The sequence below is a fragment of the Ranitomeya imitator genome, chromosome 6 (assembly GCF_032444005.1).
Source record: "Ranitomeya imitator isolate aRanImi1 chromosome 6, aRanImi1.pri, whole genome shotgun sequence".
Lineage (NCBI taxonomy): Eukaryota > Metazoa > Chordata > Amphibia > Anura > Dendrobatidae > Ranitomeya > Ranitomeya imitator.
This window is the reverse complement of record NC_091287.1, coordinates 461,590,396-461,613,880: the sequence shown is the minus strand read 5'-3', so window position 1 is coordinate 461,613,880 and position 23,485 is coordinate 461,590,396. Positions and strand designations below refer to the sequence as shown.

The 23,485-nt window shown below is 43.7% G+C and overlaps 1 protein-coding gene across 3 annotated transcripts in view; it reads right to left on the bottom strand.

The window, feature by feature from the left end:
- Positions 1-23,485, bottom strand: part of HNF4G (hepatocyte nuclear factor 4 gamma) — a 264,222-nt gene that overhangs the window by 115,298 nt on the left and 125,439 nt on the right. The window contains exon 1 of one of the 3 annotated variants that reach the window (XM_069731502.1): positions 3,206-3,429. The exons of 1 other annotated variant lie outside the window; for it this stretch is intronic. In XM_069731502.1, coding sequence (XP_069587603.1) covers positions 3,206-3,320 — 115 coding nt within the window. In that variant the 5' untranslated portion in view covers positions 3,321-3,429. Of the gene's footprint in view, positions 1-3,205; positions 3,430-23,485 lie in introns of those variants that run through there. One more of the 3 variants, XM_069731503.1, reaches the window with a different exon arrangement.

The following is a 23,485-nucleotide window of genomic DNA, read 5'->3' as shown; positions in this document are numbered from 1 at the left end:
TGCTTAGTTTTAAATTGATTTTAATGTTAAATTGTAACATCTAGTTCAACCCATATCCTAACCGAACTTGCTGTAATATGTTGATCCAGAGGAAGGCACAAAAAAAACTATGTGGCAAAGAGTAAGCTCCACATTGGGGAAAAAAATTCCTTCCCGACTCCACATACGGCAATCAGACTAGTTCCCTGGATCAACGCCCAATCAACGAATCTAGTATATATACCCTGTAACATTATACTTTTCAAGAAAGGCATCCAGTCCCCTCAGAAATATTAGTAGGGAATCACTCATTACATCATACAGAGAGTTCCATAGTCTCATTGCTCTTACAGCTGTGTCATGTACCAAAATGTAGTATTTTCATGATTTACCTCTTGGTAGCTAAGTGATTAGTTCTGTCACCCTGCAGCATTCTTGACCTACATCCCTGAACTTTGAATGCTCATCCTTTGTTTGTAGTCACTAAATTTCTTACTATACTCCAAAAACTTACTAGTGGTAATTAATATCTTATGAAATCTTATGAAAAATGGTAGACTGGGACAATATCCTCAGAAATGAGAATACAGATAATAAATGGGAAATGTTTAAGAACATCCTAAATAGGCAGTGTAAGCGGTTTATACCTTGTGGGAATAAAAGGACTAGAAATAGGAAAAACCCAATGTGGCTAAACAAAGAAGTAAGACAGGCAATTAACAGTAAAAAGAAAGCATTTGCACTACTAAAGCAGGATGGCACCATTGAAGCTCTAAAAAACTATAGGGAGAAAAATACTTTATCTAAAAAACTAATTAAAGCTGCCAAAAAGGAAACAGAGAAGCACATTGCTAAGGAGAGTAAAACTAATCCCAAACTGTTCTTCAACTATATCAATAGTAAAAGAATAAAAACTGAAAATGTAGGCCCCTTAAAAAATAGTGAGGAAAGAATGGTTGTAGATGACGAGGAAAAAGCTAACATATTAAACACCTTCTTCTCCACGGTATTCACGGTGGAAAATGAAATGCTAGGTGAAATCCCAAGAAACAATGAAAACCCTATATTAAGGGTCACCAATCTAACCCAAGAAGAGGTGCGAAACCGGCTAAATAAGATCAAAATAGATAAATCTCCGGGTCCGGATGGCATACACCCACGAGTACTAAGAGAACTAAGTAATGTAATAGATAAACCATTATTTCTTATTTTTAAGGACTCTATAGCGACAGGGTCTGTTCCGCAGGACTGGCGCATAGCAAATGTGGTGCCAATATTCAAAAAGGGCTCTAAAAGTGAACCTGGAAATTATAGGCCAGTAAGTCTAACCTCTATTGTTGGTAAAATATTTGAAGGGTTTCTGAGGGATGTTATTCTGGATTATCTCAATGAGAATAACTGTTTAACTCCATATCAGCATGGGTTTATGAGAAATCGCTCCTGTCAAACCAATCTAATCAGTTTTTATGAAGAGGTAAGCTATAGACTGGACCACGGTGAGTCATTGGACGTGGTATATCTCGATTTTTCCAAAGCGTTTGATACCGTGCCGCACAAGAGGTTGGTACACAAAATGAGAATGCTTGGTCTGGGGGAAAATGTGTGTAAATGGGTTAGTAACTGGCTTAGTGATAGAAAGCAGAGGGTGGTTATAAATGGTATAGTCTCTAACTGGGTCGCTGTGACCAGTGGGGTACCGCAGGGGTCAGTATTGGGACCTGTTCTCTTCAACATATTCATTAATGATCTGGTAGAAGGTTTACACAGTAAAATATCGATATTTGCAGATGATACAAAACTATGTAAAGCAGTTAATACAAGAGAAGATAGTATTCTGCTACAGATGGATCTGGATAAGTTGGAAACTTGGGCTGAAAGGTGGCAGATGAGGTTTAACAATGATAAATGTAAGGTTATACACATGGGAAGAGGGAATCAATATCACCATTACACACTGAACGGGAAACCACTGGGTAAATCTGACAGGGAGAAGGACTTGGGGATCCTAGTTAATGATAAACTTACCTGGAGCAGCCAGTGCCAGGCAGCAGCTGCCAAGGCAAACAGGATCATGGGGTGCATTAAAAGAGGTCTGGATACACATGATGAGAGCATTATACTGCCTCTGTACAAATCCCTAGTTAGACCGCACATGGAGTACTGTGTCCAGTTTTGGGCACCGGTGCTCAGGAAGGATATAATGGAACTAGAGAGAGTACAAAGGAGGGCAACAAAATTAATAAAGGGGATGGGAGAACTACAATACCCAGATAGATTAGCGAAATTAGGATTATTTAGTCTAGAAAAAAGACGACTGAGAGGCGATCTAATAACCATGTATAAGTATATAAGGGGACAATACAAATATCTCGCTGAGGATCTGTTTATACCAAGGAAGGTGACGGGCACAAGGGGGCATTCTTTGCGTCTGGAGGAGAGAAGGTTTTTCCACCAACATAGAAGAGGATTCTTTACTGTTAGGGCAGTGAGAATCTGGAATTGCTTGCCTGAGGAGGTGGTGATGGCGAACTCAGTCGAGGGGTTCAAGAGAGGCCTGGATGTCTTCCTGGAGCAGAACAATATTGTATCATACAATTATTAGGTTCTGTAGAAGGACGTAGATCTGGGTATTTATTATGATGGAATATAGGCTGAACTGGATGGACAAATGTCTTTTTTCGGCCTTACTAACTATGTTACTATGTTATGTTACTAAATCAGCCATAGAGAGGACCCATTAAGGTTAAGGCTGATACAAGCGATGACAATCTCTGCGGAATGTAAACAATCAGAGTACAAAATAATATTTCTATTATTACTACATTGTTCACATCTGCCTTTTTACTTTTGATAGTAAGAATAATGTAGTCTGTCACACTTTCTTGCTATGAAAAATGCCAGAACCCTGATGGAAACTTGACGTTCCATTATAAATTGGTGGGATCCATCAATATTCCTAAAGATCTGCTTGAAAATTGATATGGTTATTTCTTATATTGACATCAGACTTGTGCTGTATGTCATAATTTTGTACAATACATAGAGTAGAATTATATACAATTTCAAATTGCTTTGTATTTTGAAATCTTTTCTTTATACCGAAGCAATCAAGTTATGCCATGTATAAAAATAAAAGTAAAATTAAATCGTTCGACCCAATGAAAACCTATAAAACATCATAAATGAGTAAATATTTAACAAATACATAGTAAATAAGTCATCTTACCACCTCCACTGTAAAGTAGTTGCATATTTTCAAATTCCAGAGATGTATAGGTTGGATCTAGTACATCACTATAGTTGGCCATTTCCATGTCCATTACTGAATTGATCATCTTCATTGTGACTCAAGAAACTAGAAGTCCGTCAGACTTCAAGTAACAAGATCTATCCCCTAATCCTCATAAGTAGTGATAGACAAATCTTTGAAATGAAATCTCAGCTGAAGGAGGAGCTGGCGAAATGCGTCTGCATGCTACTTTATACCTTTACCTCCTTTTTTATGGTGGCTGGAGGTAATACTTGTGATAGTCTTGGAATGCTCAGTGGAATATTCTTATCAGAACTGTTTGTCATGTTTTTCTCTTTTTTTTCAATGTAGGCAATCTTAAAGCATACCTTGTAAGTGACATATCTAGTCTAAGAAACTTATCTCAGCTTATCTTAAATTCATACTTCACATTGTAAAGAACATGTGTACACAAAAGCTGGAAGATCATTTATCTCAAATAATGTGTGAATCACAATTATGAAAAATGTCAAATAATCTTCAAAAATAAATATTTGCTATCAATGAATCCCTGAACATTCTGTAGTGAAATGCTGAATTTTTGTATTATCATGTGACACTAAATTGGACAAAAAGTCATAATTTTTGTAATTATATTTACTTTTACACATATAACAGTTAAAAGAAGAACTGGTGCCTAAACGAGTTGAAGCATTAAAGAACCATCTTGGAATGCAAAAGACTTCTCATTTCCGGCAGCACAGACAGTCAATATGATATTGTCCTCCTCTACTATATAAGTTAATGGACATCATTTTGAAACAAACAGAGATATAACTAGTTGCTAATTACGTATAAAGCACCATATCAATATACTAAAAACCAGATCAATAGAATGCAAGATTAGAAATCTGAACAATAGGATTTGCCTCAATGTTCATTAAACCCGCCGATACGCATTAAAATGGCAGCCATTAAGGGCCTTATTCCCTCATTGCCATTTAAAAAAATGAAGATTGGGAATAATGCAGTAGCACCCTCCAGAGTCGGAAAATCTCAGGGGTCTTGGCTACCGTGGGTAGCAGAGATAGCCGAGACATCGGAGAACATGATCAGGGCCAAATTTTCCAGTCCCCGAACACGTGATTGTCATTATTCAATGAATAAAAACAATGACAAAAAAATGTTTGCACACTGATACAATGATTTCTCTCTCTTCTGACATGTTATACATGTTAGAGGAGAGAGAAATGATGCCTCCCCGAGACACCCTGATACCGCCACCATCCATGGGCCCTCCTGATCTGTCTACCGGCTCGGCGTCATCTTCCTGGAAAAAAATGGCAGGCGCATACACAGTGCGCCAGCCGAGATTTGCCGTCTGGTACCCGGCAACAATAGAAATTTTTTCCTATTGGTTCCCTTTGATCACTGTGATCAAAGGGATTTTAGTGAAAAAAATAGTAACTCAAATCCCCCTCTGTCACCCCATACTTAGATAAAAATTATAAAATATATATTTTTTTAATTTGCAGTTGGGGATAGGGTTAGGGTTGTGCCTAAAGTTGGGGTTAAGGTTTGGGTTGGGGTTGTGTTAGGGTTGAGGTTAGGGTTTTAGATATGGTTTTGTTAGGGTTAATGATGGGGGTAAAGTGAGGGTTGGGGTTAGAATAGTTTTTTTTCCCAAAATTAAAAAAAAAATGAAGATATGGCGGCTAGTGTTGAGCGCAAGTGCTCGCTACTTGAGTTTGCATCTGGTATTCGGATGTGTGCCGAGTATCACAGACACCGCATTGTTTTTGGGTGCCTAACAGCCACGAAACAAGCAAGTCAGGGACTTGAGCATGTCACTTATGCAACCACGGTATTTGGTGCATACCTGAGCACCGGATGCAAACTGGAGTAGCGAGAACTTGTGCTCAACACTAATGATGATATATTCAATTTGACAACCTAATGTTTTCAAATTCTATGTCATATCTGTAGGTAAAAATGCTCACTATACCAATGGATAAAATCCTTGAGGGGTGAGTTTTCCGACATGGGGTCACTTGTGGGGGGTTCCATTGTTTAGGCATATCAGGGGCTCTCCAAACAAAACATGGTGTCTGCTAATTCTTCCAGCAAATTTCACATTCAAAAAGTTAAATGGCGCTCCGTCCCTTCTGAGCTCTGCTGTGCACCTAAACAGTAGATTTCCCCCACATATAATGTATAGACGTGCTTAGTAGAACTTGCACAACAAATTGTGGGGTCAATTTTCTTATGTTACCCTTGTAAAAATAAAAAAAGTTTGAGTATAACATAATTTTTTATATAGAAAATTAAATGTTCATTTTTTCCTTCCACATTGCTTCAGCTCCTGTGAAGCAATTCAAGGGTTAATAATAGTGTTGAGCATTCCGATACCGCAAGTATCGGGTATTGGCCGATATTTGCGGTATCGGAATTCCGATACCGAGTTCCGATATTTTTGCGATATCAGAAATCGGTATCGGGATGAAGATTGATGTGTAAAATAAAGAATAAAAATAAAAAATATTGATATACTTACCCTCGGACGCACCCTGGTTGTAACCGCTGCAACCGCCATGCTTCTGTTTCTAAGAATGAGCGCGTGAAGGACCTTCGATGACGTCGAGGCTTGTGATTGGTCACGTGAGCGGTCACATGAGCGGTCACGCGACCAATCACAAGCCGCGACGTCATCGAAGGTCCTTTACGCGCTCATTCTTAGGAAGGGAATCATGGCAGTTGCAGCGGTTACAACCAGGGCGCGTCCGAGGGTAAGTATATCAATATTTTTTATTTTTATTCTTTATTTTACACATGAATATGGATCCCAGGGCCTGAAGGAGAGTTTCCTCTCCTTCAGACCCTGGGAACCATAGAGGAATACCTTCCGATATTTGTGTCCCATTGACTTGTATTGGTATCGGATATCGGTATCGGTGATATCCGATATTTTTCAGATATCGGCTGATACCATCCGATACCGATACTTTCAAATATCAGACGGTATCGCTCAACACTAGTTAATAAATGTCTTGAATATGGTTTTCATCATCTTGAGGGGTTTAGTTTTTAGAATGGTGTAATTTGGGATACTTTCTGTCATACATGCCCCTCAACGTCACATCAAATGTAACGTGGTCCCTAAAAAAATGGTTGTGCAAATTTTGTTGGTAAAATGAGATATCGCTGGTCAACTTTTAACCCTTCTAATTTCCTAACAAAATATGTTTCAAAAATTGAGCTGATGTAAAGTAGACATGTGGGAAATATTTATTAACTATTTTGTATTACATAACTTTGATTTAAGGTCATAAAAATTAAAAGTCTGAAAATTGCAAAGTTTTCCAAATGTTTATATTTTTCACAAATAAATGTAAGTCATATTGAAGAACTTTTAACAATATCATGAGTCAGTGGGATCCGTTTAAGCATTATAGAGTTATAACCTCATGAAGTGACAGTGGTCAGAATTGTAAAATTTGGCTTGGTCATTAAGGTCAAAATTGGTTAGGTCATTAAGGGGGTTAAAATGTTTAGAAAAGCATATCGCAAAGAATATTTTTAAATCCATCAATTAGTTATTAACGCTAGGTGGTAGTGACATTATAACTTTCAATAACTATGTGTTCCTCTCTTTGGATCACAAATGAAATAGTTGTATTTATTTTATAGTGACCAGTGCTGACTCCCTGTACTGGTAAAAGGACCATCTTCCATTGTTTATAAAGTTTATCATTTATCTCTGTATTTATATTGGGGATTTTATGCATTGAAGCAAGAAATTGTTTCAAAAGTAGTCTGCCACCTCAAAAACACTATTTAAACAAACCAGGTGGTCAAATTGTAGGACTTACCCCTTATGGAATTCATACTTTAATGTAATAAACATTGCCCTTGATGTGCATAAAAAGCACTCTGATTGATGTGTAAATAAGTGCACCCTTGGAATGGCCTCAACCATGCCAAGGTATTAAAGCATGTGTATATGCAGTGCCCCAGGGTCCTGGTTGTTGCAGTGATATCATTCTCCTCTAGGGGGAGTGATGTTACGTTTGGAGGCAATGAAGGAGATCTCTTTGCCAGGTATCAAAAACATGCAACACATTTCATACTCCAGTCCACCAGGGGGAGCTATGCTCCTATTTATTAGGGCACTCTTCACACTTAGGTAAAACTGGTTGCCTGGAGAGGAAGTTAGGCAGTTGCTGGCTGAGCTTTGCTCAGGTAGTTGGTCCCTGACAGGGGTGGGAGCCTGTCAGAGGCTGAGACAGAGGGACACAGAGCTGCATCTGCCCTGAGTGCAGCAGTTCCTAAGAAAGGACACAACAAGAGAACTGCATTGTAGAGAGGGTGAAGAAGTCATAGCAAAGGAGTGGATAACAGAAGGAGTTCTGCCCTACACAGGCTGCCTCCTTCAGAGGCGCAAGATCCCTGTAGCTAGAACACTGAGGGAGCAACAGTCCTTTATGCCTTGCTCCAGAGACCAGCAGGACAGCTAATTGCAAGTTACTGATCCGCCCCTACACCCAGGAGGCAAGGTGGCACCCACGAGAGGCCGGGGCATGATAGAGTCCCTGTAAAAAGCCTCAAGCCACCGGTCATACGGGTTTGTCCTATCCATCTGGGGGACAGAGAGAGAGACCTAATATCTACAACATCTGTGAGGACCTTATGAGAGGCTTATCAGTAAGGTACTACAACACCCAGGTGCTAGAGGAAGGCTACTGATTTCCACCTGGATAAGGGGACTCTGGATTTGCCTCCAAACCGGCTGGACTCTGATAGCCCTGTGATCTGTGCTCTGGACTGTGGATACTGAAGCCTTCAGTAAAAGGTAAAGAGACTGCAACCTTGTGTCCTCGTTCTTCACTGCGCCTCACTCCATCCACCATCTACACACTGGGAAGCCCTAGGGACATACTTCACCTGTGGGAAGGTATACCATCTAGCTGCCATAACATCACGCCAGTGGACCCCTTAAAGCAGCGTCGGTCACCCTGACCGAATACCACAGGTGGCATCATGAACATATCCCTTTAAAGACCTTTTCCCTTTAACACGGATGTCCCACAGGCCACAGACTGGGTCAGCCACTGTGACATCCCCCTGAGAACCAAAGGACCCGGTACCGAGTACCCCACTGTCCGCGAGGGCGCTCCATATATAGATATGTTACTATTATAATCGATACTAAGTAAATCGAGATGATTTGAAAATGTTGTTTTCAACATTTGCAAATTTTTAACATATCTATTGATCCTGTGTTTTTTATAATTCCATGACATTTCCTTATTGGTGTTGCTACTTCAGTACTGAGGAGTGTAATAAGATTTTAATACATAAAATCAAAACTATGTAGACATTTATGCATGCCAATGTGAAAGTCTTGGAGTTTTCAGACATATATCTAATTACAGTATGTCATCAACAGTGAATAGGATAAAGATATACTTAGGCACACTCTGGGGAGTCTGATGCAACAAAGTTTTTAATACATACAGGATTCACAATGTTCACAAACGTTTCGGTCTGCAAACGGCCTTCATCAGTGTTCTCTATAGCTAATCGGAGAAGGGTATGTGAAATAAACCCTTGAGAGAAAGATATTGCAGCAAATTTTTTTATTTTTTCATTTGGGTAGACAGGCAATCCTGTTGAAAGAGGGCTAGGACAGCCGATCAGGTTAGAAACAGCTGGAGAGCCGGAGGGAGACGCGGTATCCACCGCAAGTCTGGTATCGGTCACCGATCACCGATACCAGACTTGCGGTGGATACCGCGTCTCCCTCCTGCTCTCCAGCTGTTTCTAACCTGATCGGCTGTCCTAGCCCTCTTTCAACAGGATTGCCTGTCTACCCAAATAAAAAAAAATTAAACATTTTTTTTAATGCAATATCTTTCTCTCAAGGGTCTATTTCACATACCCTTCTCCGATTAGCTATAGAGAACACTGATGAAGGTCGTTTGCAGACCGAAACGTTTGTGAACATTGTGAATCCTGTATGTATTAAACACCTTGTTGCATCAGACTCCCCAGAGTGTGCCTAATTATATCTTTATCGTATTTTATGGTCTACTATCAGGCACCTCTAACATTGGGCGGTGCTGACCATTTACTGTACCGCATCAACAGTGAATAGGATATAGTAGATAATTTTCTCACTAGCTGTGTAAATAGAACGTGCTACAGCTTTATATTATCTGTCATCATGGTTTTGCTACCCCATTAGAGAGCAGCATCATATAGGGCAGGTACCCTGATTCCAGCAATGAGTCACTTACTGGCGATGTGTCACTTACTAGTCTGCATGCTGTCATTCTGATAAATCACTCTTTTATCTGCTACAGATTTAGCAGTTCTCTGAATGTTGAGCTCTGCATAACCCTGCCTGCAACACTAATAGACAGTTTTCTGCCCATGGGTAATGTATGCAGAATGTTGCCAATCGATAGGGAAGGGATATACAGAGCTCATGAATATGGAGCACTACCTGGCAGCTGGTTTACTAGTCCTCTAGTGGTAATCTCATATTGATAAAACAGTGATTTTACTAAACCTACAGCAAACGGCCCAGTAAGTGACACATCACTGGAACCAGGTTCTATGCCTCTACATTATGCTGCTCTTAGATTAAGAGGCACAAAACTATTGACAGATTCCTTTAAAACATATATATAAAAAAGCTGTTTATGTGTATTACATAAAAAAGTAAGCCCACTAATATACTTAAATTAAGAAAGCCACACCAAGCTTGAGATATCATAGCTAGACTTCATATATCTTAAGATTGTGACAGAACCCTCAAAGCACCTCTCCAGCATTATTTGCAATTTTAGCGCTAGAGCGGTGCTACTAATGTAAGGGCCCTGCACCTGATATTATACTCAACCACCCGCCATCTTCACCTCTTCCCAACGTCTCTTTGGTCCTGAATACCATCTTGTGACCACAACTTCTGACTGACCGGAAGTCAGAAATATCTGTCACAAGCTCTCAATGAGGCTCTCATAGACCTGTGTTGAAAAGTGACCTCTGGTTTATGACAGCAAACACTGCAGTGATCAGTAAACATGCTGTACTGGCCAAGAATGTCTCCAGAACTAAACCCTATTGAGTATCTGTGGGACATACTCAAACAGAAGGTGGAGGAGCGCAGGATGATGTAGTCATGAAGGAGTGAAAGAGGATTCCAGTAGCAACATGTGAATCTCTAGTGAACTCCATGCCCAAGAGAGTTAAGGCAGTGCTTGAAATAATATTAATAATCTTTATTTTTATATAGCGCTAACATATTCCGCAGTGCTTCACAGTTTTGCCAACATTATCACGCTGTTCCCGATGGGGCTCACAATCTAAATTTCCTATCAGTATGTCTTTGGAGTGTGGGAGGAAACTGGAGAACCCGGAGGAAACCCACGCAAACACAGAGAGAACATACAAACTCCTGTTGTCCTTGGTGGGGTTTGAACCCAGGACTCCAGCACTGGAAGGCTGCAGTGCTATCCACTGAGCCACCGTGCTGTCCGGAATAATGGTGGCCACGCAAAATATTGACATTTTGGGAACAATTTGATCATTGTCTCTTAGGGGTGTACTCACTTTTGTTGCTACTGGTTTAGACATTAATAGCTGTGTCTTGAATTATTTATAAAGCACACCAAATGTACACCGTTATACAAGCTATACACTGACTACTTTACATTGCATCAAAGTGTCATTTCTTCAGTGTTGTCCCATGAAAAGATATAATAAAATATTTACAAAAATATAAAGGGTGTACTCACTTTTGTGATATATTGTGCACACGGTTTTGCCACAATAATAAACAGCACACACACACACACACACACACACACACACACACACACACACACACACACACACACACACACACACACACACACACACACACACACACAGACCTGCAATAACATGATACACATCTCTGCTACATCAATTCAAACACCTCTTCTACATTGTTTCTGCACTACAACATAGTCAGGACCTGTACCGTACATATAGCTTTTGTGATGTGCAGGACCTTGTAGTTTTCACTCATCCCTACACTGATTAGACTGATCAGCATTAAGCTGGAGGAGAAAGAACTGTGATGCTAGATAGTTGTCTCAGCAATGGAGAATGATGCTGTGTCATCATAGGATACTGCCTCTGGACTTTATAATACAGTCACTCTGTGTTAGGGCTAATGGAACGCACCGAGCATAAATAGGTAGCTACAAGGTGCGTTTGCAGCCCGGGGTCCACCGTGCAGAGATATCTGCTGCAAAGTAACGGCATATAAACTGTAAGCTCACATGTGGGTTAAACTTCACCCCGTGTGAACTGGAAGCAATCTCTGTTGCCTCACAGAGTCGCGCTGTACAGAAAACTATTACCCTAACTAGGGTTGTGCTTGCTCTGGAACTCTTCTGTGCTAACTGCACACATGAAGGAACCAGATGCTAAGCCAAGGCTAATTGCCCCCACTGACGCTAGCTGCCTGCCTGAGTGTACAGTCCCACAGCTACAGCCTCAAACTACATATGAATAGAGTGGTATAGTATACACTGGCATAAGCCAAACACATATGATACTAGCACATGGCCATGCGAACCTTTTATAGTTGCAGCTCTTCAGGACCTTCCTGGTGGACCAATAGGAGCTGCTACAGGGACTGAGCGTTTGACCCCTGACCTCCAATAAGAGGACCTCCCGTGGGAATGCTCAGTGCGTGAAAAGCAGGACTTAGTCCCAGAAAAGCCTGCTCACTGCTGACCAGTGATGGCTACAAAGGCAGAGTCTGGAAAGGCAGCAGTAACCATTCGCACAGTATCAGGCAGATGCTGGGACCGACGTCTCCACCGAGCAGGTTCCACTGTGGCTGGAGGAGAATGGGAGACAGCAGCAGACATGGTTCGAGATTCCCCCTGTGCAACAGCGGGAACTCGACACCTAACATTGCCCCCCCTTCTAGGGCCCCCTACTCCTTGAGCCTCGCTACGCTCAAAGGCTGCAATGAGCAGCGGAGCCCGAATGTGCTCCACAGGTTCCCAGGTTCTGTCCTCTGGGCCGTAACCCTTCCAGTCCACCAGATAGTATTTCTTGCCACGTACCACCTTGCACCTCAAGATAGAGTTTACCTCGTACTCATCCGTGGATGAACCCGATGTCCTGGCAGATGACTCGGAAAACTGGGACATATAGTCGGGCTTTAAAAGGGAAACATGAAAGGTGTCTGTGATACCAAGGTGGGGAGGAATAGCCAAACGGTAGACCACAGGGTTGACCTGTTCCAGAACCTTGAAAGGGCCTATGTAGCAAGGCGCAAACTTATTGGACTCAACTCGCAGCCTGATGTTACAGGCGGAGAGCCACACTAAGTCACCAGGAGCGAAGGTCGGAGTGGGGCGCCGGTGTGCATTGGCAGAAACCCTCATTCTCGCCTTGGAGGCCAGAATGGCATCCTGTGTGTGGTCCCAAATGTCACGCCCCTCCACTGCCCTGTCTGCCACCCTGGAATCAGTGGATGACATGGGCATGGGCACTGGGACATGTGGATGCTGGCCATAATTAAGGAGAAATGGAGTCTGCCCAGTGGAGTTGGCTATGGCATTGTTCAAAGCAAATTCCACCCAAGGTAGCAAAGATGCCCAGTCATCCTGCTTAGCAGAGACAAAATGTTGCAGGTATGTTACAAGAGTCTTGTTGGCCCTCTCTACCAACCCATTCGTCTCGGGATGGTATGCAGATAAGAGATTCAGCTCAATGCAGAGGAAACGACAGAGCTCTCTCCCAAACCGAGACTTGAACTAGGGACCCCGGTCACTGACAATTTTGTCAGGCATGCCATGCAGACGGAAAATATGTTTTATGAACAAGACCCGTGCAGAAGGTAACCGTAGAAGCTGCACCAAGTGCACCATTTTAGAAAAATGATCGGTGACTACCCAGATAAGGATGCAGCTACAGTACGAGACTTAGATAAGCCCACCACGAAGTCCATCCTGACCATCTCCCAGGGACTGTTTGCCACCGGCAGGGGGTAAAGTGGCCCAGCAGGCTGTTGCTGAGGAGACCAATTCTTGGCACAGGAGACACACGCCCGAATATAATCCCCGACGTCACGAGCCATATGCGGCCACCATTATGTCCTCGCCAGAACCTCAAATGTCTTCTTGGTCGCAAAATGTCCACCCACCCTGGACGAATGAGCCCAAGAGAGAACCTCTGGTCGCATATTAGATGGTGCAAAAGTCTTGCACAGGGGCACAGACTCTAGCAAAACCGGAGCCACAGTTCTCAGGCTCTCAGAAGGGACAATAAGACGAGGCTCCTACTCCTCCTCTGATGACACTATGGAGCGAGAGAGAGTGTTGACACAAATGTTCTTATCCCTGGATAGAAAATCGAGGGTGAAAAGGAACTGGCCTGGTGAGAATTTAGCCGCTGGGCTGTCTGCAAGTACACCAAATTTTTGTGGTCTGTAACTTGGAAGGGAAAGCGAGCCCCCTCCAGGAAGTGTCTCCACTCTGAGAAAGCCAACTTCATGGCTAGCAACTCCCTGTCCCCGATGGATTAATTCCTCTCTGCTGGTGAGAAAGTCTTGGAAAAGATGAAGCAAGGATGCTTCCAACCTTGCTTTTGGAAAAAGACCGCTCCAGCACCAATGGACCAGGTATCTACCTCCATTATAAACTGCTGATCTATATCGGGGCGATGTAGGATGGGAGCGCTAGCAAAGTGTGACTTAATAGCAAGAAAGGCCAGGGAGACCTCCCCTGACCATAATTTGGGGGTTGCTCCCTTCTTGCTGAGGGCAACCAAGGGAGCTACCAAAGTTGAGAAGTGGGGAATTAATTGGCGATAGTAATTAATGAACCCCATAAAGCGCTGCACCGCTTTAAGAGAATGGGGTTCCCGCCAGTCCTTCACAGCCTGTAGTTTGGCAGGATCCATAGCCAATCCCTGGCAGAGATGATATAGCCCAGGAAAGGCAAGGACTCCAGCTCAAACACACACTTCTCCAACTTGGTGTAGAGGGAGTTTGCCCGTAAGAGGTCGAAGACTTTGCAAACATCTCTCCGGTGGGAGTCAATATCGGGAGCGTAGATGAGAATATCATCCAGATAGAATACGATCGAGGTGGTGAGCATATCCCGGAAGATGTCATTCACAAAGTCTTGGAAAATGGATGGGGCATTACAGAGCCCGAAGGGCTCATTCATAGTGCCCATCCCTGGTGTTAAAAGCCATCTTCCATTCGTCCACCTCACGGATGCAAATCAGGTTGTAAGCACCCCGCAGATCTAATTTAGTAAATACCCTTGCTCCCCGTAGCTCATCAAAGAGCTCAGATATCAGGGTTAGTGGGTACTTATTCATAACGGTGATGGCGTTAAGACCCCTGTAGTCTATGTATGGATGTAGTTCTCCACTCTTCTTCTGCGCGAAGAAGAACACAGCCCCTGCAGGTGACACTGACCCCGGGGAGGCTCTGCACCAGGCAAGAGGTCAATAGGACAGTCATAGCGGTGGTGAGGCGGAAGGGTCTCCGCAGCCCTTTTGGAGAACACGTCCGCATAGGGCCAATAGTGCTTGAGGAGAGTGGAAAGATGTGCGAGAACCTCAGTTGTAGCAACCTGAACGCACTCCCTCTGACATCTACCCTCACAGGATTTACTGCATCCCAGAATTCTCCCTGAGGACCACTCTATATGAGGAGAGTGGTAGCGTAGCTATGGTATCCCCAACAGGACCTCATCAATTCCCTCGGGATTAAGTAGTAGGGAAATAATCTCCTGATGAGATGGAGACATGGAAAGAGTGAATGGAATGGTTTGGTGTGTAATCTGTGAAGGTAGTGTCGACCCATTTACCATTCGAACAATCACAGGTTTGGCGAGCATCACCAGGGGTATTGCGTGTCATTGGGCGAAAGCAGATGACATAAAATTGCCCTCCGCCCCGGAGTCCATGCAAAGCTCTACCATAAGAGTGGATGGGCCTATGGTAATTGTCCCCTTGAAGGACAATTTGGAGTAAAACGTCGCCATGTCTAGTGTACCTACTCCGACTACCACTAGACGTTGACGTTTTCCCGACGGCTGAGGACACCTGGAGGCAAAGTGTCCTGACTGCTGGCAAATATGACAGACCTTAAGTGCACGAGCGCTCCGGGACTTAGATCCCACTCGTGACACCTCCATGGCCTCATGGGACTCGGACGCCTGGACCGGAGATTCCAGAGGTTTGGCGAAGGTGGGAGCCAGCCAAAACCTCTGCCTACACTGGGCTCGCTCCAACCTTCGCTCTTTAAAACAAAGGTCGATGCGAGTTGATACTGCTATGAGCTCCTCCAGTGGGGCGGGAATATCCCTAGTGCCCAAAGCATCCTTCACATGGTCAGCCAGCCCCCTCCAAAATACTGGGATGAGGGCTTTATCCGGCCACTCCAGCTTGCATGCTAAAGTCCGAAGTGGACGGTAAAATGGCTGACCATGGACGAACCCTGAGTCAATGCCAGCAGTTGGAGCACCGTATCATGGGTGACTTGAGGTCCTAAAAAGACCTGTTTCAGAGTGCTCAAAAACCGAGTAGCACTCTGCACCACATGATCGTCGCAATGCCACAGAGGCGTAGCCCACTCCACTCCCCTGTCCGACAGAAGAGAAATAATGAATCCCACTTTTACCCACTCTGTGGGAAAACGTGCAGCCAGGAGCTCGGGGTGTATACCCCACTGGCTCACGAAACCCCTACATTATTTACTGTCACCAGAGTATTTCTCTGGCAGCGGGAGGTGGGATAAGATCGGAACAGGGGTGGCAGTGGATAAAGTTGCTTCAGCCACGCTAGCAGCCTGAACAGCTATTGCGGTAACACGCACAGTTGAGGTTGCATGCTTGAGAGCCGTCAACCTGCCCTCCAGCTGCTGGATGTACCCCTGCAATTGCTGTTGTGCCAGACCCTGGCACTAGCATACTGTTAGGGCTAGCGGAATGCACCGAGTATAGATAGGTAGCTACAAGGTGCGTTCGCAGCCCGGGGTCCACCAGGCAGAGATATCTGCTGCAAAGTAATGGCGGATAAACTCTGAGCTCACATGTGGGTTAGTAAGACAGCTTCAGCTGGAAAAAGACCAAACTGTTGCACTACTCTTAGGGTAAATTATGGAAACAGCTAGAAGAGCATAACCCAATAGAATAAAACATAACTTTTACTAAAAATATTAAAAGAGTGGACAAAACAATACAAAGGAAATAAATAAGTGCTCACGCCGAAAACTGTGCTCATATAAAAAATGGTTTGATCTCACCAATCATGGACAAAGGGTCCCCATACCAATGATGCAGGATCCCTGGGAGGGTCCAATAGTTGTGGGATGAAGAAATGGAAGCAGGGGACCTGTTTCCTAAGCCCCTGTCGTGCCCCAGCAATGACTCCTGTCCTAACAAGGACAGGCCCAAATCAGCCCCACTACGGACACCCTCCAATAAATGTTAGATGTAGATGAAAATAACGCCTCCCTACGCGTTTCTTCTCCAATCGCGGAGATTCATCAGGGGAGTTCTTAATGGCCAAATGGCCAAAAAACAGCTAACAAGTCCGTGGATAATATAAAGTAGTCCAGACGAGCAGAGCCCATACGCAGTGGCTGTATGGCTTTACAAAAAAGGTAGACCAGTGTGCTGTCTGCCGGCAAGAAGATGAGTGAGTCACATGTGGGTTAAACCTCACCCCGTGTGATCTGCAAGCAATCTCTGTTGCCTCAGAGAGTCGCACTGTACACAAAACTATTACCCTAACTAGGGTTGTGCTTGCTCTGGAGCTCTTCTGTGCTAACTGCACACATGAAGGAATTAGATGGTTAGAGGCTAATTACCCCACTGATGCTAGCTGCCTACCTGAATGTACAGTCCCAAAGCTACAGCCTCACACCACATATATATAGAGTGGTATAGTATTCACTGGCATAAGCCTAACACATTTGATGCCAGCGCATGGCCGTACGGCCATGCAAAGCTTTTATAGTTGCAGCTCTTCAGGACTTTCCTGGTGGACCAATAGGAGCTGCTACAGGGCGTGAAAAGCAGGACTTAGTCCGAGAAAAGCCTGCTCGCCACTGACCAGTGCTGACTACAAAGGCAGAGCCTGGAAAGGTAGCAGTAACCGTTCGCACAGTATCAGGCTGAGCCAGACGCCGGGACCGATGCGGCTGGAGGAGAATGGGAGACCGCAGCAGACATGGTTCGAGTTTCCCCCTGTGCAGCGGCGGGAACTCGACACCTAACACTCTGTAGCAAGATTTTTTTATTCTATAAAGTGGAAAAATATGGTACTTTTGTAATTTGTTTTTTTTACGACATCCAACTAGCCTCATTATCATTGAAAGATAGCCCTTGCAGTCATTTCCCAGCAGCTTCTATCACCCCCTGGAGCAGGACATCATTATGCAGTGACAATTCGGTCACTTACCACAGCTTTTATTGCCTCTGTCTCCGGATGATGTCTTGAATCAACAGTGGTGATAGAGGCAGGTAGAGCTGACCTTAGCTTCTTTCACTGCTGACACACATTTTTTGTCCCCACCATATTTTTCATTAAATTGAGAGATCATGAGTGACAGTAGCACTAGCCAAAGCTTCTGTCTTCATTCAGTGAAATGAATCGTCATCAAGGGGCTGTACTCCTGTCCCTCATCCTGCTTTTATCAATATCCTCTAATGATTATTCATTTCAGGGCAGTGCTAGAAGCTGGGGACGCTCTTTGGTCACTTACCCTGCTTCTATCACCACTCCCTGATGACAATTTGTTTTAGGTCAGTGACAGAGGCTGTGAGTCAGTGTTAAAGTTACTTACCCTGCCTCTATGACTGCACCATGAAGACATCTTGTTTTAGTAAAATAGTCATAGAGTACAGAAGAAGTGTAGTGGTAGTGAAAGAAGCTGAGGGTACTTCTCCCTATGTCCATCACTGCGATTGATTCCACATGTTTTCAGAGAACAGTGATGAAATATTCTAGCATAAATGTGTACAGCGCCACATGATGACGTTCTGAATAAGGGGGGTGATAGAAGCTGTGGAAAAGTGACTGCAGGGTCATCATCCTTCGACATCCCATTTGAGGGGAGTCACAGGAATAAATGTAAAAAAAGAGATACAGGGATTAGATGTATACAGAGAATAGTAAAGTATTTTAAAATAAAGCAAGTGATTACTTTCGATATTTATACAAGCCAAGCCACGTATCAGGCAACTCCCTTAAAACCAAATAGAGTAAGCTCATACATAGGGATCCATAATTCTGGTCCAGTAATAGGTGCTTTAAATGTATTTCAGATCTGTATGAGCAATTAAAACCTAAGTTAATAATAATAAATAATAATAATCTTTATTTTTACATAGCGCTAACATATTCTGCAGCGCATTACAGTTTGCACACATTATCATCCGCTGTCCCCAATGGGGCTTATAATCTATATTCCCTATCAGTATGTCTTTGGAATGTGGGAGGAAATCGGAGTACCCGGAGGAAACCCGCGCAAACACGGGGAGAACATAGAAACTCCTTGCAGAAATGCAAATAATTTATACAATAAAAATAGTTCTTTGCTCAAACAAGCCTACTTACTTAAACTTAATAAAGTGAATACTTATCAGTCTTTGCAGATAACACGTGGGTGTTGTCTATCTTATCTATAGGACTATTAAACTTATACTACTTTTTATTAGATCTAATCATGTTCAAAAAACAAGCAAAAAACAAGTCAATGGTATACTAATAAAATCAAGGTTACTTCTATGAAACAATTATTACAGAATTTAATCTTTCCTTCAATAATCAAAAAGTTTCTAAATAGTTTTTAATTTTAGACTCCAGGAAAAAAAACTTAATTCCTATTGTAATTATTTCTTAGCAATGCCTAATTCAGGATACAGCATGTTCCCAGCCATTTTGCGGTGGATTCTATGGTGCAAAATACCATATATTGCATCAGTGTTTTGAATGAGATGACCTTCAGGAAATTGACCTTAATTGCCGATTTGAAGTATCAGTGAGTAATGTTGAGCATTCCGATACTGCAAATATCGGGTGTTGGCCAATATTTGCTGTATCGGAATTCCGATACCGAGTTCCGATATTTTTGTGATATCGGAAATCGGAATCGGAGGTGTTCCCAGTCATCTTCGGCGTGTGCGGTGCGTATGGCTCCCAGGGTCTGGAGGAGAGGAAACGCTGCTTCAGGTCCTGGGATCCATATTCATGTAAAAAATAAAGAATACAAATAAAAAAACATAGATATACTCACCCTCTGACGAACCCTGGCTGTCACCGCTGCAAGTGTCTGCCTCCGTTCCTGAGAATGCAGAGAGTGAAGGACCTTCGATGACGTCGCGGTCACATGAGCAGTCAGGTGACCGGTCACCTGATCGCAATGTCATCGAAGGTCCTTCAGTCTCTGCATTCTTAGGAACGGAGGCAGACGCTTGCAGCGCTGAAAACCAGGGTTCGTCGGAGGGGTGAGTATATCCTTATTTTTTATTTGTATTCTTTATTTTTTACATGAATATGGATCGCAGGGCCTGAAGGAGAGTTTCCACTCCTTCAGACCCTGGGAACCATCCAGGATACATTCCGATATTTGTGTCCCATTGTCTTGCATTGGTATCGGGTATCGGTATCGGCGATATCCGATATTTTTTGGATATCGGCCAATCCCATCCGATACTGATACTTTCAAATATCGGAAGGTATCGCTCAACACTATCAGTGAGTATTTTTTCCTTTGAAAAGCATACAGTCAAGCAATTGAAAAGTCTGCACCTTTTCATCAGTAACATCAGCAAAAGTATTTTCTGCTGGAAATTTTGCTATAGTTATTCCACTGTTGAAAATCCACAGCAAATGTGTTATGTGAGAACCATGCAGAAAACAAGTCAATGAAACCTGTCACCAGTTTTTCCGATACAACCTGTGGTCACCACTAGGGTTGAGCAAAACGGGTCGGCCATTTTCAGAAGTCGCCGACTTTTGGCAAAGTCGGGTTTCATGAAACCCGACCCGACCCCTGTGTGGGGTCGGCCATGAGGTCGGCGATCTTCTGATCTGGTATCGGAATTCCTATTCCTATTAGGTATATACTCACCCTCGGACGCGCCCTGGTTCTAATCAGCAGCCTTCCTTCCTAAGAATGAGCAAGTGAAGGACCTTCGATGATGTTGCGGCTTGTGATTGGTCGCGTGACCGCCTATGTGCCCGCTCACGCGACCAATAACAAGCCGCGACATCATCGAAGGTCCTTCACTTGCTCATTTTTAGGAACGCAGGCTACCGGTTAGAACCAGGGCGCGTCCGAGGGTGAGTATATCCCTATTTTTTATTTTTATTCTTTATTTTACACATTAATATGGATCCCAGGGCCTGAAGGAGAGTTTCCTCTCCTTCAGACCCTGGGAACCATTAGTATCCCATTGCACTGCATTGGGTTTCGTGTTTCGGCCGACCCCGACCCTGACTTTTCTATAGGATTGGCCGATTTCACTCGACCCGACTTTTGAGAAAGTTGAGTTTCGTGAAACCCGACCCGATCCTAAAAAAAGAAAAGTCGCTCAACCCTAGTCACCACCTTTGATGTGTCAATTCTGGTGCTTTGCCTGGCTCTAACCACTGCCACTATAGTGATGGCAAGTGGGGTTCTTATTTGGGGGGTTGATGTCACCTTTGTATTGTTTGGTGACATCAAGCCCATGGTTTAGTAATAGAGAGGCATCTTTAAAATGCCTATCCATTACTAATCTTATGGTTATTTTGTAAATAAACACACAGCCAGAATAAAGTCCTTTAATTGAAAAAATGGCACAGACTCCTTTATTGAATCTAAATTAAACCATACACATGTCATGACCAATTCCACTAAAGGCATTGGCTCATATAATAAAACAAAAAACGATAATATCTTTCCCCTGTCTGTCATTTTCTACCACGCCATAATCTATGTGTAAGGTGATGTGAGTCGCCCGTCAGGGCAGTGGGGCACTCGGTATTGGGTCTGGTGCTTAAAGGGATGTGTCATGGTGGCGGCAACCCGGTCCGTGGCCCTGGGCACCCATGTAAAAGGAAAGGTGTTTAAAGGGATTTGTGAGATAATAAGAGTTCGTGAAGCCACTTGTGGTATTCGGTCAGGGATGACCGACGCTGCATTAAAGGGTCCACAGGTGAAGCTGGGTCCTCAGGGCTTCCGGTGTAGTAGATGGAAATGGTGAGTGGTGCGATAAAGAATGGAGGACACGGGTTTGCAGTCTCTTTACCTGGTTTACTGATCGTAGCAGGCAGCTCCAGTCCAGGGCACCAGATAACAGGTACAGGCTGGGTCCGGTCAGCTTGGAAGCGAGTTCATTTAACCAGGTGGAGATAAAAGCCTTCCTTTTAACGTGGTGGCATTGTAGTCCCTTACTACTTAAGGCTTCTGGCAAGGTGCTCTTTGTTCTCTCTGTCCCCCTTTAAGTAGGACTCAAACCCGTATGACAGGTGACTCGAACCTTATTACAGGATCTCTATCATGACCCCGGGCTCTATGTGTCACTGTGTCTCCTGGGTGTTAGGGCGGACACGTTACATGTAGTCTAGCTGTCCTACCAGTGTCTGCTGTGCCTCCTAGAGTATGACACAACCTCGGTCTTCTGGTTACCGGTATCTGCGCTCTGTCAGGGAGGTAGCCCAGTCGCTGCTATTCTCCCTTATTGTCACTCTCCTGTGCTTCCCTCTCTGGCACATTCGCTACAAGCTGTTCTTACTTCTGTATCTCACTATCTAGAAGCTAAAGCACCTCAGGCTGTTCGGACCCTCAACAGTCCTTCTGCCTCAGACTGCTCCAGTCTGTTGTCCAGCACCAACTGTCAACTCTTCCTAACTGCCTAGCAACTGCCTAGCAACTGACTCCTCCTCCCAACCAAAGAGACAAACTCCCCCTGAAGTCGGGTGTAGAGATTCCCCTTCTGGCCTGGAGTCAGAATGGTGTTGTATGTGCTGATTACCTATCAAAAGGAATCCTTCATTGCTTCCAAGCATGACATCACTTTCCCCGTCAGGAAAGCAAAGCCACTGTGACAACCAGGATGTCACAGATGAAAGATTATGTTCCCTTTTGCTTTTCCTCCTTAACAGATCCTGATTAGTGTTGAGCATTCCGATACTGCGAATATCGGGTATCGGCCGATATTCGTGGTATCGGAGTTCTGATACTGAGTTCCGATACTTTTGCAATATCGAATACCGGAATCGGAAGTTCCCATAATGCTTTGAGCCAGTTTGATTTAATTCAGCCAATGGGAATCGTAAGAAGTGTGAAGAAGTGTGGGCACATCCTGTTATGCATGTTAGGCATGTAACTAATGGTATGGCTGTGATTGGCTGCTGAAATGATGTCATGATGCACTATAAAAGCCGCCTGCGCCATTTTGGGTTCACTCTGCTGTGAATTCAGTAAGAGACAGGATGCTGCTGTTCTGACTGAGGGACAGTTTGAGGTAGTGATTTGCTTCATTGTGCTTTACCCAGGCTACTGTAGCAACCGCTGTGTGAAAAGCTTTTTTTGCCTTGCAGTGCTGTTCATGGCTGTCTGCAAGGTCTCTGTGTGTGAGAGCTCATGCTGTAGTCTGTTCTGCAGCCACATCTGGTTGTATTCCACTCAGCATGCATCACTGCCTCATACTGATACATTGTCCTTTTTTGCATTAGTGCTGCTGCACATTTTTCTTGATTTCTCCTATTAGTGTGTTTCCATCCGTATCCAGCTAGATTGTGTGCACTATATAGGAGGAGATAGAGGAGCTTTTCTGCAGTCTTGCAGCACTGTTCACGGCTGTCTGCGAGGTTTCTGTGTGTGAGTGCAGCTCACGCTGTAGTCTGTTCTGCAGCCACATCTGGTTGTAGTCCGCTCAGCGTGCGTCACAGCCTCACACTGTTTTATTGTCCTTTTTTGCATTAGTGCTGCAGCACATTTTTCCTGATTTCTCCTATTAGTGTGTTTCCATCCGTATCTAGCTTGATTGCATGCAAACACTATATAGGAGTAGATACAGAAGCCTTTCTGCAGCCTTGTGCCCTGCAGCTCCAGCCAGATTAGTATTAGCCTATTTTTTGGAGCCTCATCTATTGCATTGTAGGTTACCTTCCTGCATTGTAATAGCTACAAAAAGTTTGTGATACTATTGGTTTTACATCTTTGGGCACATCCAGTGTCTTTTTGTGAAAAAAAAA